Source organism: Perognathus longimembris, chromosome 7 (genome assembly GCF_023159225.1).
Source record: "Perognathus longimembris pacificus isolate PPM17 chromosome 7, ASM2315922v1, whole genome shotgun sequence".
Lineage (NCBI taxonomy): Eukaryota > Metazoa > Chordata > Mammalia > Rodentia > Heteromyidae > Perognathus > Perognathus longimembris.
In genome coordinates, this window is record NC_063167.1 from 81,362,930 (window position 1) to 81,379,260 (window position 16,331).

Here is a 16,331-nt window from a genome sequence, read left to right on the forward strand (position 1 = left end):
AACACTCTTGCTACTAGGCCATATTCCCAGCCCATAACTGTTCTTTTTTTCTTTTTTTGGCCAGTCCTGGGCCTTGGACTCAGGGCCTGAGCACTGTCCCTGGCTTCTTCCCGCTCAAGGCTAGCACTCTGCCACCTGAGCCACAGAGCCCCTTCTGGCCGTTTTCCATATATGTGGTGCTGGGGAATCGAACCGAGAGCTTCATGTGTAGGAGGCAAGCACTCTTGCCACTAGGCCATATTCCCAGCCCCCCATGACTGTTCTTAATAGCATCTAAAATGGTGGATCATTTCCAGAAGATTTTCCATTTGCTGTGCCTAGATCTTAGAGAACATATTTCTAAAATAGTAAAGACTTGAAAGCCAGAAAACTTCTTGCAGAAAGAACTGCAGAATGGAGGTTGTATTGTGTTTGCAGGTTTGAAAATCTTATTAATCTTGTTTGATATTTCCCTTAGCATTCTTGGATGACCAGGTTCATGTCCATGAGCAGTACTTTAAAAGGAACCTTTTGTTTCAGAGCGGTAGGTCGCAGCCGTGGGCCAGAAATATTCAGTAAACTATATTGTAAACTGTCATGCAGGCTTTGTTCTATTTATAAAGCACAGCCAGAGTTCATTTCCCATAACTCCTAAGGACCCTCAGATTCTCAAAATGGTATTGAGCATTGGTTTCAACTAATAATCACCATCTTCATTATCCCCTATTAAGAGAGGCACCCTGTCCTTTGAGGCCAGGCATTGACTTCTCTAGCTATCTAAGTTCTAGATGGCATCTTATTCCAGTATTGGGCTGTTTCATCTGCATTGAGCATAGATTGTTTAGTATAGCCACTTTGATCAGTTGAGATCTGGATGATTATTGCAATTTCTACCTTGGCACCTTTGGTTTCAGTTGAGAATTTTATGTAAGGAAGACGACTTTTTTTTTTATACTTCATGACCCAAGCTCTGCTAGCTTCTGTAGCTTCCTCATGTCAGACTAGAATTGAACAGAGTTAAGGTTTTCGTCTCGAATGCTTTCATTCAACAGAATGTTATAACTGATTTAATCATCTGTCCAGATCACTAAAGCTTTCATGTCAGCAGTAAATGTGTTTTGCTCTCTTATGCATATGTTCAGAGGAGGAGCACTTCCAATTCCTTTTAAGAACTTTTTCTTTCCATTCACAGTTGGACAAGATATTTGGTAAAAGAGTCCTAGCTTTTAACCTAACTCAGCTTTTTGTTTTGATTCTTTATTTTCTTATCTCAGACTTTACCATGCCATCCTCATAGAGCTTAATTTCTAGCCTTTGATTGAAAGTAAGACATATGCAACTCTTCCTTGTATGTAAAATGTTAGAGTAGGGTCATTAATCAACCTATCTCAAGAAATAGGGAGGCCAAAAAGAGGGAGAAATATGGGAAGGCAGTCAAAGCACATACATTTATAGGTTAAGTTCTCTATCTTATATGGGCATGCTTCATTGTGCATCCCCCCAACAATTGCAACAGAGGTCACTGATCACAGATGACTAGATAGAATTATAATGAAAAGTTTGGAATGATTCCCAAATATGATACAGTAACTTGGAAGGAACATGTACTGTTAGAAAAAGTGGCACCCCTAGCTCCCCCAAATGTCCCTATCCTGATCTAATAACACCACTGAAACTGAGCCAAAATAAACATTTCCTCTCTTCAAAAAAGGCATTGCTTGGGTAGTTTTCTCTGTGACTTTATGTAGAGGCTCAGCTCTTGGAGTACCTAGAGTTGGGGTTCTGGATCCTTACTGCAAGCTGGAGAAGCCAGGACCATGTGAAGTGAAATGGTGAATTACTCAAGTAACACTGCTAGTTATATAGGAGAGTTGGGATTAGAACTTAGATTTCTTACCTCGTAAGGTAAGAAATGAGTCTGTGAAGCAACCCCCTACCTCTCAGGTCCTTTCTGTCCTGTTTCCTCTTTTCCAGGTGTCTGTGTGGTAACTGCCTCGCCTCCTCTTTTTGTTTCGATTTTATTGGATGTTGGACATTGTGAATATTCTTTGATATTTCTGGATTTTATTATCTTGCTTTGAAAGAATTGTGAGTTTTATTGTAGCAGCCATTTAGGTTATCTGTGTGTCATCTTAATCTTTTGGAGGCTTGTTTTTAAGCTTTGATAGAAAAGGTTTCTTGGGGGGCTGGGAATATGGCCTAGTGGCAAGAGTGCTTGACTCATATACATGAAGTCCTGGGTTTGATTCCCCAGCACCACATATATAGAAAATGGCCAGAGGTGGCGCTGTGGCTCAAGTGGCAGAGTGCTAGCCTTGAGCAAAAAGAAGCCAGGGACAGTGCTCAGGCCCTGAGTTCAAGGCCCAGGGCTGGCAAAAAAAAAAAAAAAGAGAAAAGATTTATTGGCTTACCCAGGCCATCCTACTTAAGGCATGACTCTTCTAGATCTCTAATAAATACTCCAAGGCTTCAGCAAGATCTTGTCTCTCTGAAGGTCAGAAATTGAATGGCTTATAGGCCTAGGTGAATTCTATGAATTATTCAACTCACAACTTTCAATAGTTTTGCTTTGCTTCATGAAAGCAACTTTTGTTCATGTACAGATTAGTATTAGATGGACTCAGGGTCTTCACAGCTAAATTTCTAGAGCCCTTTTGCATACCTCTCTTTGTTGCCTTACTCTGCCCCCTACTCCAATTCAGTCTCTTCAAGCTCTCCAAACTCTGATCTGTCCTTTCACCTCAGTGTATCTATCACTTCTACTCAGAGTACAACTGCCTAGAAAGTTCTCTCACTGAAAGAGCTGTGGATTCTTGGGTATCTCCACCTTTATTCCCTTTAGAACCAGTTTCCAGGGAAAGCAAAATGGACATTAAGAAACTGACCATTGCTGGCTCACACCTGTAATCCTAGCTACTTGGGAGGCTGAGATCTCAAGAAACATGAGAGACTCTTATGACCAATTAACTTCCAGCAAAAAGCCTGAAGTAGAGATGTGGCTCAAGTGGTAGAGGTCCAGCTTAGATCAAAAAAGCTAAGGGACTGTTCTAGCCCTTGAGTTTAAGCCCCAGTACCAGCATACACACCACACACACACACACAGAGAGAAGCAGCAAACAGTTCTATGATGTTTACTATGCTTGCTAAAGCACTAAAATTAGCAAAATCAAAATTCAAAGAAGTTCTAAAACAGCGTTCAATTCTTTATTTTAAACATAATAGAAAAAAATCATAGTTTTGTAATACTTATTAAACTATTTTTAACAGAAGTCCTATAATTAATTTAATAAAATATGCTCTTTTCTAGGGTTTGAACTACAGTTCCGATTGGGCCCAACTTTGCAGGGCAAAGCAGTTACTGTGTACACAAATTACCCATTTCCTGGAGAAGCATTTAATCGAGAAAAGTTCTACTCCCTGGATTGGCAAAATCCAACAGAAAGAGAAGATGATTCTGACAAATACTGTAAACTTAACCTGCAACAGTCAGGGTCATTTCAGTACCACTTCCTCCAAGGGTAAGACAGCTCTTTTTCTATTTTGGGTAACCTTAAGCTATATAATTTGTAAAAATTACTACATTTCACTGCAGTTTTTACAGGGCTTTCTTGAGAAATAGAATACTGGAATATAGTTCTTCTAAATTATTATGTGGCATTGCAGACTCAAAGATGATATAATTTTAAGAAAATATTCTTTTCCTATAACCTAATGATTGGAACCTATTAATTTGAGTGCCTTTACTGTTACTCATAGACTTCTGTATATTTTCCATTAAAACAACAGTTTTGGAAATCATGTATATTGTATTATATAATAGTTATTAGGAAAAGGTTGAACATTTTTCCATTGTTTTGTTGCAACTTTGAAAATGGTTTTATGTGCTTAGAAATAAACATGTTAAGCCAGGTGCTGGTGGCTCACTCTTTTAACCCTAGCTACTCAGGAGACTGAGATCTGAGGATTGAGGTTCAAAGCCAGCCAGGCAGGAAACTCCATGACATTCCTATCTCTGATTAAGCACCAAAAAGAAAGTGGAGCTGTGGCTGCAGTGGCAGAATGCTAGCCTTGAGCAAAAAAGTTTAGGAACAGCACCCATGCTCTAAAGTGAGCACAAAAAAAGAACAAATGAATGAGCAAAAAGAAAGGAAGGTGGGAGGAACAAAGAAGGGAAAGGAAGGGAAGGAGGAAGGGAGGGGGATTTTTTTTTTTTAATGCGACAATTAACTTTCGGTCAGACTTTTGGTGAAGAGCTTCTTTTCCTGTCGTTAACTGAAAGGTTTTTGTTTTTATCCCCTAGGAATGAGAGGAGTGGTGGAGGTTACATAGTGGTGGACCCTGTCTTATGTGTTGGGGCTGACAATCACATATTGCCCTTGGACTGTGTCACTCTCCAGACCTTTTTAGCTAAGTGTTTGGGACCCTTTGATGAATGGGAAAGTAGACTTAGGGTTGCAAAAGAATCAGGTAATGTCAACTTGCTTTCTTCTTTTCTTCTTTTTAAAAATCATGTAATTAGCTGGGTACCAGTGGCTCACACCTGTAATCCTAGCTACTCAGGAGACTGAGATCTGAGGATCATGCTTCAAAGCCACCCTGGGCAAGAAAGTCCGTGAGACTCTTATTTCCAAGTAACCACCAGAAAAACAGAAGTGGTGTTGTGGCTCAAGTGGTAGAGTGCTAGCCTTGAGCTGAAGAGCTCAGGGACAACAGTGCCTAGGCAGGGAGTTCAAGCCCCAGGATTGACAAAAACAAACAAACAAACATGTAATTATCCTCTGCAACAGATTAATGTTAGTAATATATTTAGCAATATAAGTAGATAATGGCATATGATTGCCCCTGTGTGTGTGTGTGTGTGTGTCTGTCTGTCTGTCTGTGTCTGTCTGTCTGTCTTGGGGCTTGAACACAGGGCTTGGGAGCTGTCCCTGAGCTTTTTTTTGGTCAAGGCTGGTGCTTTACCAGTTGAGCCACAGCTTCACTTCTGGCTTTTTGTTGGTTAATTAAAGATAAGAGAGAGTCCTACAGACTTTCCTGTCCAAGCTGGCTTCAAACCACAATCCTCAGATTTGAGCCTCCCTAAGTAGCTAGTATTACAGGCATGAACCCCTAAGGACCTGGCTATGAAATTTTTTTATACTTGACTATTTTTTTTCCAGTCCTGGGCCTTGAACTCAGGGCCAGGGCATTGTCCCTGAGCTACTTGTGCTGAAGGTCAGCTCTCTACTACTTGAGCCACAGTGCTACTTCTGGCTTTTTCTGGTTATGTGGTACTGAGGAATTGGAACCTAGGGTTTCCTGCATGCTAGGCAAGCACTCTACCACTAAGCCACATTCCCAGCCCCTACTTGACTACTTTTAACCTATGAAAATAGTAAGTTATATAGTTCAACTTAGTAAGCAGAGGAACTGTGATAAAATAACTTAGATATCATTGCTAGAATTTTACTTGACATGAAAATTAGTAGTAAAATATGAAGCAAAATGCATAATCAAGTGTAATGTCAATTAACAAACATTAATTAGCCATTTTCCATATGGAGGGCATGTATTGTATTATTGAACTTTAAGAGCAGAAAGTTAATGTCACTCATATTTTACTTAAGAATATGAATGATGGGGCTGGGGATATGGCCTAGTGGCAAGAGTGCTTGCCTCGTATACATGAGGCCCTGGGTTCAATTCCCCAGCACCACATATACAGAAAACGGCCAGAAGTGGCGCTGTGGCTCAAGTGGCAGAGTGCTAGCCTTGAGCACAAAGAAGCCAGGGACAGTGCTCAGGCCCTAAGTCCAAGCCCCAGGACTGGCCAAAAAAAAAAAAAAGATACAATGACTTTAGGGGCTGGGGATATGGCCTAGTGGCAAGAAAGCTTGCCTCCTATACATGAGGCCCTGGGTTCGATTCCCCAGCACCACATATACAGAAAACGGCCAGAAGTGGTGCTGTGGTGGCTCAAGTGGCAGAGTGCTAGCCTTGAGCAAAAAGGAAGCCAGGGACAGTGCTCAGGCCCTGAGTCTAAGGTCCAGGACTGGCCAAAAAAAAAAACACCAAAAAAAAAGAATATGAATGATGTTAATTTTATACTCCTAAGTTGAATATTGTATAAAAAGAGAATGAAAAGTTGAGTGACATAACTAAATACTATGAGTGAATATACATACCATGGAATATTAAAAGTAGGAAAGATACACACTGGTAAACTTGTTAGGCAGGTACTCTACCACTTGAGCCATGTCCCATAAGCCTCCAGGTGTGCTTGAGTTGGCTATATTTTCTACATACAAAGTTACCACTCAGAAATTATAAATGGAACCCCTGATAATAACTAGACACTGTTTGTGATTGCTTCCATGCACTTTTCATTATCCTTGCCTTGTACCTGAGGGCACTGATAGCTAGAACTCAGTAGATTTGCTTGAAGGCTTGTGGGGCAGCTGGGATTTGAACCTAGGTCTTTGGCTCCTTTTCCACTAGCATGTTTACCTTCCTACTTATATTTATATTTTACATTTGTATTTTGTTTAGTTGTTGATTGTTTCTCTTACAATGGCCTTTGCTTTCTCTCTTTGTAGGATACAACATGATTCATTTTACCCCATTACAGACTCTTGGACTATCTAGGTCATGTTACTCTCTGGCTAATCAGTTAGAATTAAATCCTGACTTTTCAAGACCTAATAAAAAATATACCTGGGATGATGTTGGACAGCTGGTACAAAAACTGAAAAGAGAATGGAATATTCTTTGTATTACAGATGTTGTCTACAATCATACTGGTATGAGCTTCACTAATTTTTCTTTATGTATTTTTTCCCTTAGGGCCTCATAAATGCTAGGTAAATGCTGTACCACTAAAACATATCCCCAGCCTATAACATAAATTTAAAGACACAAGCTGGGTGCTGTTGGCTCATGCCTGTAATCCTAGTAATTTGGGAAGCAGAGATCTGACGATTGAGGCTCAAGGCTAGCCTGAGCAGGAAAGCCCAATGACACTCTTATTTCTATTAATTAATAAGTGCTTAATGCACCAAAAAGCCAGAAGTAAGGCTGAGACTCAAGTGGTAGATTGCTAGCCTTGAGCAAAAAAACCTCACAGACAGCAACCCAGTCCCTCAGTTCAAGCCCTAGGACTGAAACAACAACAAAAAGAGACACAAATGATGTGGTCTTCAGTTTTAAAAATCATTTTATTATGTAGTATCATTCTTCTTCAAAGAAAATGGTGTTAGCTGAGCATATAGTCAACACAGAAGTATTTTGCATGTGATACTTATAAAAATGGGAGAGTAATCATAAAGAGGATATAATTATATATTCCAGTTTGAGTACTAACACTTTCCAACAAATGAATGATATAGTAGAAGTCCTTGTGCTATAGTGTATATATATATAAAGCTGAAGAACTTCTCTTATTAGAGAGAAAATTATTGGTAAGCTGTCATATCAGTTTGATCTCAGTATCCCTTGCACCAAAAATGAATAAAGTTAGACTATTGTGGTTCCCAAAGTGCATTAGCTATATATAATTCAATAAAATATATCAAATGTTCCCAAATGACAACCATCAAGATGATTGTTGACCTGTCAGAGAAGCTAGGCCTAGCCTGATGGGTTACATTGAGCTGTCAATGTAACCCAGTGTACCTTATACAAATCCTGTTTATGTCACAGTGCAGAAAGTCTTGAAAGCACCTATATGTATGTGTAAAGAACAGGAATTTTATAAAGTATTTCATTTTTATAAAGTATTTCATAAAGTATTTTTCAAATTTCATAGAAAATATAAAGCTTTTTGAGAACTTTTAGGGGAAGAATGATGCATTGTACTCATAAACTGACAGGTTGAATGGAAACTTCTTTGTACAACTATTTGAAGTTTAATAAAAGAACTTGTACAGCTGTCTTAATATATACAATAATCTCTGACTATAATGGCAGACAAAGTTAGATTAAAAATAAAACTAATTCAGGTACTGGTAGCTCACGTCTGTAATCCTTGCTACTCACGAGGCTGAGATCTGAGGATTGTGGTTCAAAGCCAACCCAGGCAGAACAGATTGTGAGACTTTTGTCTCCAATTAGCAACAAAAAGCCTGAAGTAGAGCTGTGTCTCAAGTGGTAGAGCACTATCCTTGAGTACAAAAACTCAGGCACAGCACCCAGGCCGAGTTCAAGCCCCAGGACTTGCAAAATAAACAAATAAATCTAGATAGAGGATAAAATTTGGTGTTGCTACATGAACCTGGAAATCAAGCTTCAAAGTCTACACTGAAAACTGTAATGCAATGACTCATTATTTGTCATTTAAAAAAACTGACTGTATCGGCCATTTCTTAGACTTTATAATATTAACTCACATCAAATTTATCAAGTCACATAATGATGCTAGGTTACAAATATAATGATGCTTCTACAATCATAGGAGATAGAATATATCTTACTTAGATAGCTATAACAAAGCACCAGAAAAATATAGAGACTCAAGATGAAAATTAGGTTTTTCTCTTATAAAAGATTAGTTAAGTGTTTTAGTAGTACAATAGTAGCTTGATGGTAGTAGAGAACTATGTTCTTCCTCTCATGTGGCTGAGCCATTTTCAGCACTTTGCTTTCAACTTTTAATTAAATGTGGCTGTTCCTGGTTGCTGAGTGAGATCTTATGACTAGAAATAAGTAAAGGGAGTCATGTCTTTTAAGAGCATAATCTAATACATATGTAACGTCTTGTTACATTGCGCCAGGATTTTGTCTCTTCTCCTGCCTGTCTATGAAGGAGACTTACACTGTGGTCTTTAGTTTGACAGCCATGGATACGGCTGAATCTTGGAAGTTTTAGTATTAAAGAATGAAACTGGAGGTAGGAGAGCAGTCTCTTCCACAGACTATGTTTTTGGGACATTTCAGAAATTCTGTACACTATAAAAAAAGTGAGTTCTGCAGTGGCCTTATTTAGAAAATGTTGTGAATCATAATGAAACAAGATTTCATTTTAAAAGTTATTATGACAGGGCTGGGGATATGGCCTAGTGGCAAGAGTGCTTGCCTCGTATACATGAGGCCCTGGGTTCAATTCCCCAGCACCACATATACAGAAAATGGCCAGAAGTGGTGCTGTGGCTCAAGTGGCAGAGTGCTAGCCTTGAGCAAAAAGAAGCCAGGGACAGTGCTCAGACCCTGAGTCCAAGCCCCGGGACTGGCAAAAAAAAAAAAAGTTATTATGACAAAGCCCTGAGTTAAAACTCCAGTACTTCCCTCCGCCTCCTAAAAAATAAAACAACCCTCAAAGTTAATATGGGGAGACAGCTTGTAGAACTGGTTACATGAGATTTTCCCATACCCACTGCTCAGCACAATAACCCTAATCCATGAGACTGATTTTTTTCCAAACAATCATTTAAAGTTCCTAGAATGTCCCAAAAGAATATTTGGTATATGGAAAAACATGAAAGCTAGTTAAGGAAAATATTCTGAATCTTGGCAAGATGGTGAGAGGATGTGGCATCAGATCCAAGCCATGCCCCATCATCTTGCCCCTATGTCTTGATGGATGCCCTCTCTCACTCACTGAACTTCTGGCTCTCTCCCTAACTTCTAGTCTGTGGTTATAGCGTTACCCTGTGAGGACAGGGTCCTCTTTCTCATCCCCCAGGTCCCATGTTGCAGAAGTTCCATTCCACATGGGCTGTTCCTTTCTTCCACCTAGCTGCCATGTGTGGATGAAAGTCCTACCCGAGGAATATCAGGCCAAAAGTTCTGGTATCCCATCCAGCTCCAGCAGGTCTTGGCTCAAATACCATAGACCCTTGCTCTAATTATAATGGATATTTCTCCACGTGCTAACTGCCCTTAGGACAAGTTCCAAAGCATTAAAAAAATAATTTTTACCAGTTAAATTGTTTTGCTGGGGAAAGTACTTACTGAGTTCCTTCCTGCACTGTGTCATTTTCTTTCTTTATTTTGTCTTTAACCACAGTTTATTTATTATTTATATTTTTATTAGCATCAACTAGTTGTACAAGCTAGTTAATTACATTTTATTTATTTACTAAATAAAACACAAGCTAGAAATAATTCATTGGAAACAATATGAGTGAGTGCTCAGCTGAGTAAATGAGGCAGGAGCACATTTATCTGAGCAGTAGAGCACAATATTACAATGGCAGATTCTAAACAACTCTGTGCCCAAGTTCACTGATGTCTGCATGACTTTGCTCAGTTATTTATCTCTATGAAGGGACATCTATGTCCTGTGACAGGAGAAATGAGGATAATAAATTATATATTTACTTCAAATTATTCATCCCATGTAGCAGGTATTCAGTAGTTACTATTCTCTATTGCACTAACCACTCTTGCTTCTCAGTGTGAATTGGTGGATCATCAGACCTTTGTGAAAAATCAAACAAATTGTTTCTGGGTCTTGGTGGTTTACCCCTATAATCCTAGCTGCTAAGAAAACTCATATCTTTGGGTAGTAATTCAGAGACGGCCTATTCTGCTATGAACTTACTGACACAGATGAGTAATAAGATACAAACCACACCCTTAGCCCTAGAGTATTTGTTTTACCAATTTCTCAGCCCCTGTTATGTCAGTCATTTGAAAGCACCATACTTTATTAACATTTTTGTGTTGTGGTTTTTTTTGTTTTGTTTTTTTGCCAGTCCTGGGGCTTGGACTCAGGGCCTGAGCACTGTCCCTGGCTTCTTTTTGCTCAAGGCTAGCACTCTGCCACTTGAGCCACAGCGCCACTTCTGGCCATTTTCTGTATATGTGGTGCTGGGGAATTGAACCCAGGGCCTCATGTATACGAGGCAAGCACTCTTGCCACTAGGCCATATCCCCAGCCCTTTATTAACATTTTTGGATTAACTGTGAAAAGGAATTTTTTATGAAAAAAACTGATTTTTCTTTCATCTAGAAATATGAAAGTTTAAAAAGTAGATGAGGGGCTGGGAATATGGCCTAGTGGTAGAGTGCCTTGCATGCATGAAGCCCTGGGCTCGATTCCTCAGCACCACATAAACAGAAAAAGTCAGAAGTGGCACTGAGGCTTAAGAGGTAGAGTGCTAGCCTTTAGCAAAAAGAAGCCAGGGACAGTGCCCAGGCCCTGAGTCCAAGCCCCAGGACTGGCAAAAAAAAAAAAAAAAAAAAGTAGATGAAAAAAAAGGTAGATGAACTGGAGGCATGCCTTCATAGTGAAGTGCATGCCTATCAAGAAAAATGCCGTGAATTCAAACCTCAGTCCTACCAGAGAAATAGATTATTAGTTAGGGAAAGGGTGACATTGATCCAGATGCATTATACACATAAATTGACACATTGAACTGGAAATTATTTGTACAATGATTCATAATCCAAGAATTCTTATGTGATACTGTGATAATATTATGATATCTAATATGGAACGAGTAGTAGATGTTAATATTTTATTTCCCCTTTAATGAGTTACTCTCTTCAATATATAGATAAGATCTTCAATTTAATTATAGGATTCTTAATTGAATTACAATATGTGTGTTCCCTTTTTCTTTAAGCTACTAATAGTAAGTGGATCCAGGAACATCCAGAATCCGCATATAATCTTGTGAATTCTCCACACTTAAAACCTGCCTGGGTCTTAGATAGAGCTCTTTGGCATTTCTCCTGTGATGTCGCAGATGGGAAATACAGAGAAAAAGGAGTCCCTGCTTTGATTGAGAATGATCATCATATGAATGTAAGTATGTCTAGAGGAACACTGCACCAATTCAGAATAACATTTCTAAAATACGGACTAGATATATGGTTGCAATAGTATCTGATGAAAGCATTTTACATATGTATTTTAATATTGACATCTTTCAGTGTATTCGGCAAATAATGTGGGAGGATATTTTTCCAAAGATTCAACTCTGGGAATTTTTCCAAGTAGATGTGTACAAATTAGTGGAGCAATTTAGAAGACTTCTCACACAAGGTAAAGGATGTACACCCAATCATCCCTATTCATCCATTCAAAGTAAAGGACATCCGATTGTCCCTATGGGAAGGAAGAGTTAAAAAAAAAATAATGCCACTGGAGTTTATTTTGTATCCAAAACTATGCTAAACTTTTAAATCAAAGTCTCCCTGTGGATATTTGCATTTAAGATACCATCTTTTCCAGCTGGGCATGGTGTCATATACCTAGAATCCCAGCTATTAGAGAAGGGTAAGTGGGAAGATTGGGGACTGATTTCAGCTCTGGGCAAAAGCATGAGACTCTATCCAATAAATAAACTAAAAAGAATAGAGTACTTGCCTAACAATATTCTGAATTCAGTCCTAGTAACACCATATATATATATTTTTTTTTCTCTCTCAGAAAATAGAAGAGTAACCAAGTTGGATCCAGGACAACATCTTAAGATTATTCAAGATCCTGAATACAGACGGCTTGGCTGCACAGTAGATATGAACATTGCACTGACAACTTTCATACCACATGAGTATGTTATAAATTTACCTTGTGAAATAAAGAATAATCTTATTAACCTTTATGACTAGTAGGATGACTATTTATTAAATCCCTCCATCTAAAGTGAAATAAAGTAATGCACTGTATTTCTATTATTTGGCCACCCGACATTTTCCTGCTTTTTCTGTGTGCCAGGCCACCTTCCTATGCAGGTATATGAACATTTTTACAATTAGAAAAGTTCTTCAGTCATAATTAAGATCCCAGTGATTATATTTAGGGCTTCTATGACATTAGAAAAAATTTGAATGAAGGTTGTTTGAAACCACTCACTGAGTATATATTGTACTGTCTGCTCTAGCAGTGGGCCAGCTGCAATTGAAGAGTGCTGTAATTGGTTCAGAATGAGAATTGAGGACTTGAATTCAGAGAAGCGTCATCTCATCAACTCTCACCAGGAACAGGTTTTGCCTGTTTTTTTAATTTTGAATTACTGTTTTGCCTTTTGTTGATGATGACTATGTAACAAGATTTAATGTGTATGTTTTTTTTCAGGCAGTCAATTGTCTTCTGGGAAATGTGTTTTATGAGCGATTGGCTGGTCATGGTCCTAAACTAGGACCTGTCACTAGAAAACACCCTTTAGTTACAAGGTATTCCATTTCAGTTTTCTTCTCATTAATAGCTAAAAATTGAAAGCCATATGTAACTTTTCAAATTAACCGTAATATCTTCCTTAGTCCTATGATTTAAAGACACTTTTTAAATTGAAATTGAAGTTTTGTTTCGGAAGTAGGCATACTAGTAATTTTGTTAGGAAAATGTTTAGTTAGAAAAATTAACATTATAGGCAAGTTTATCCTTATTTGTATTATTTCTATTACTGTTTCTAGAGGACTAAATATTCACTATCTTGGTCTGTTTTCTGTTGTTAAAATAGAATACTGGAGATGGGTAATTTTTAAAGAAATAAAGTTTAATTTGACTCAGGGTTTTAGAGACTGAGAAGACGTAAGGGCATAATTCCAGAATCTTCTCAGCTTTTAGAAAGATCCTCATGTTTCCGGAGTACATGGCAGAAAGTAGAAGGGCATATAGAAGGGAGAAAATACCAGGGCAGCCTTACTTCCTAAAGACTCACTGTTATAACTGATTCAGCCCTCTGAGAGCAAGAATTCATTCACAGGACAAAGATGTTAGTCCCTTCATGAGGGCTTTACCCTCATGATCCAAATAACTACCACAATGCCCCAACATTGCCATGTTAAGGAATTAAGGTTCCAGGCCAGGCATGATAGTATACACTTGTAATCCTTAGCACTCAGGAGGCTGAGGCAAGAAACTCAAGAGTTTGAAACAGCCTAGCTACATAGTGAAACCTTGCCTTACAAAAAGAAATTCCAACACAGAGAGAGAGAGAGAGAGAGAGAGGAATTAAGATTCTAACACATGAGCTTTTGGAAGACATATTCAAACTATACCACTAGTAAATTCACTGTTAATTAAATTGAACAAGTATCCAGCTCATTACATTAATGTAAGCATGTAACATAGGTAGGTATTAGAGAATAGACAAGCGATTACAAAACAATATCAGTACCTCAGTGCTTTTCTGATCATATCTTGAGGTTTCAAAAATTATTTACAGTGTTAGTCATTATGCTACAATATTTATTGTCCATTCTTCACATCTTACTGGATTTACTGAAAAAGTCTACTGATGATCTTGCACCTATATTATAAGTAGTGGCAAACTATTTTACTCATTGGGGAAGAAGTTTTACTTTCTTTTGTAATTTTGCTAATTAAAATTCTCTCCAAGGAGTTTCTCTGTGTGGACTTAAATTTAATTCTTTCCCTCTAGGTACTTTACTTTCCCATTTGGAGAAATGGCCTTATCAACAGAAGAATCTATGATTCATCTCTCAGACCAAGCTTGTTTCCTGATGGCACACAACGGATGGGTAATGGGAGATGATCCTCTTCGAAACTTTGCTGAACCAGGTACATCAATTTGACTTCTCTGTGGACAGGGAAAGAAGACATCATGGAAAGCTCACAATATAACCAGCCCCGTTGGCTTATTTTCCCCTCACTAGGCTCATGGTTTTTAAGCTCTTTCACTAGAGATATCAGAGATGCATCAGTTTAAGAGAAAAGAGAAGGTATTGACAGAAAAGATATGATTTATTTCCTTTCTTTGTCTTCCTACCTCTCATTTTCTCAAACTGAACTCTGTGTGTGTGTATACTCTTTAAAGTTTTTAATGTATGCTGTTATTTCTATATTACTATTACCATTTTTCCTTAAGAAGCAACTTGAATTTTTAAAACTGAACCTATATTTCTAGAAGAGACTATTCTAGAATTTTTGCAGACTACTCCTGAGAGTTAAGATAATATTACTTTTTGAAATCTTTAGCTCCCATAGCATTTTAGCATCTTTTTATTTTGTTCTTCCGGGTTGAACCAGTTCATCACACATACGTGATAAGTACTCCACCCCTGAACTATACAGCCTCATCCCCATTTTAGATAAAATTTTAACCTATAATATTATTTGTGGTAAAATAATAATAATAATTCAATTTAAAATGACATTGTTTCCTTAGTGTAATTATATTCATTTTTGTTCTTGAGCCATTAAGAGCAAGATTCTTTTAACAGGTTCAAACGTGTATTTAAGGAGAGAGCTTATTTGCTGGGGAGACAGTGTTAAATTACGCTATGGGGATAAACCAGAGGATTGCCCTTACCTTTGGGCACACATGAGGAAATACACGGAAATAACAGCGACGTATTTCCAGGGAGTACGTCTGGACAACTGCCACTCAACACCCCTCCACGTGGCTGAGGTACAGAAGCACAGTTCACAGTTCATCTTCATTCAGAGCGGACATTCAGTGTTCTTTCCTTAAATAGACTGTAGATAGCTGTTTCACTGTGCTAACCGCATTGACTTGGTGGCAATATTTAACGAATTCCATAATTTACCTAACTCTAACAATCTTTTGATGAAGTTTTTGTTGTTGTCATTTTAATTCTTTTTTTGTGTGTGTGGTACTGGAGATCAAACCCAGAGCGTTTTATATGCTAGGCAAGTGCTCTACAATTGAACTATACCCCCAGCCCAGAGTGATTATTCAAAACTAACATTGTGGCATTTGAAGCTAGTTTTAGCTTCATTGATTCCATTTCTTATCAATTATTTATAAAACGAAAGGCATAAACATAATTGTTCTCTATTCATTTGGAGGACTTTTAAAGCAACCTTTTAACAATGCCAATATTTATAATACTATCTTCTGCCTAAAACGAGTTTGCAAATGAACATACTTTTCATCCTGCTTATGATTTTTTTTTTCTTTTTGCTGTTAGTCATGAGGCTTGAACTCTGGGCCTGGGTGTTGTCCCTGAATTCTTCAGCTCAAAGCTAGTGCTCTACCACTTGAGCCAAAGTGCTACTTCCAGCTTTTTTTCTGTTTATGTGGTGCTGAGGAATTGAACTCATGCATGCAGGCAAGCACTCTACCTCTAAGCCACTTTCCCAGCCCTGTGAGTCTCATTCTTATGTGATTCTCAGATTGAAAGTTAGCTCCAGTGGGGAAATTGTCAGGTAAAGTACTTAAGAGTTTATTACTGGTTTTAGTTTGGCCATTCAGACCCAATCTTTATAGTACCTAGGTAATTCATCAGTTAAAACTTAGTCAACCACCTGGAAATTAACAGTCTGAGGCATTAAAAAATATGACACAGAATTGAAATATTACATTTTACATTTTTTACTGACACATTTTTTCTTCTTCCTTTTTTCCCCGTGTCCCTATGTCTTTGCAAAATCTAATCTTTCCTTTTTTTACTGTTGTACTGTAAATATTTTCATGTTACCTATGTGTACTGGTCTGTTG

At 38.1% G+C, this 16,331-nt stretch overlaps 1 protein-coding gene across 3 annotated transcripts in view; it reads left to right on the forward strand.

Annotated features, from left to right (window-relative positions):
- The window catches only part of Agl (amylo-alpha-1, 6-glucosidase, 4-alpha-glucanotransferase), a 60,587-nt gene that overhangs the window by 8,063 nt on the left and 36,193 nt on the right, over positions 1-16,331 (forward strand). For all 3 annotated transcript variants that reach the window (XM_048352027.1, XM_048352029.1, XM_048352028.1), the window contains exons 3-12: positions 3,287-3,497; positions 4,280-4,446; positions 6,555-6,758; positions 11,523-11,704; positions 11,833-11,944; positions 12,332-12,455; positions 12,786-12,888; positions 12,980-13,077; positions 14,289-14,428; positions 15,091-15,278. In XM_048352027.1, the coding sequence (XP_048207984.1) occupies positions 3,287-3,497; positions 4,280-4,446; positions 6,555-6,758; positions 11,523-11,704; positions 11,833-11,944; positions 12,332-12,455; positions 12,786-12,888; positions 12,980-13,077; positions 14,289-14,428; positions 15,091-15,278 (1,529 nt within the window). The remainder of the gene's footprint in view (positions 1-3,286; positions 3,498-4,279; positions 4,447-6,554; positions 6,759-11,522; positions 11,705-11,832; positions 11,945-12,331; positions 12,456-12,785; positions 12,889-12,979; positions 13,078-14,288; positions 14,429-15,090; positions 15,279-16,331) is intronic.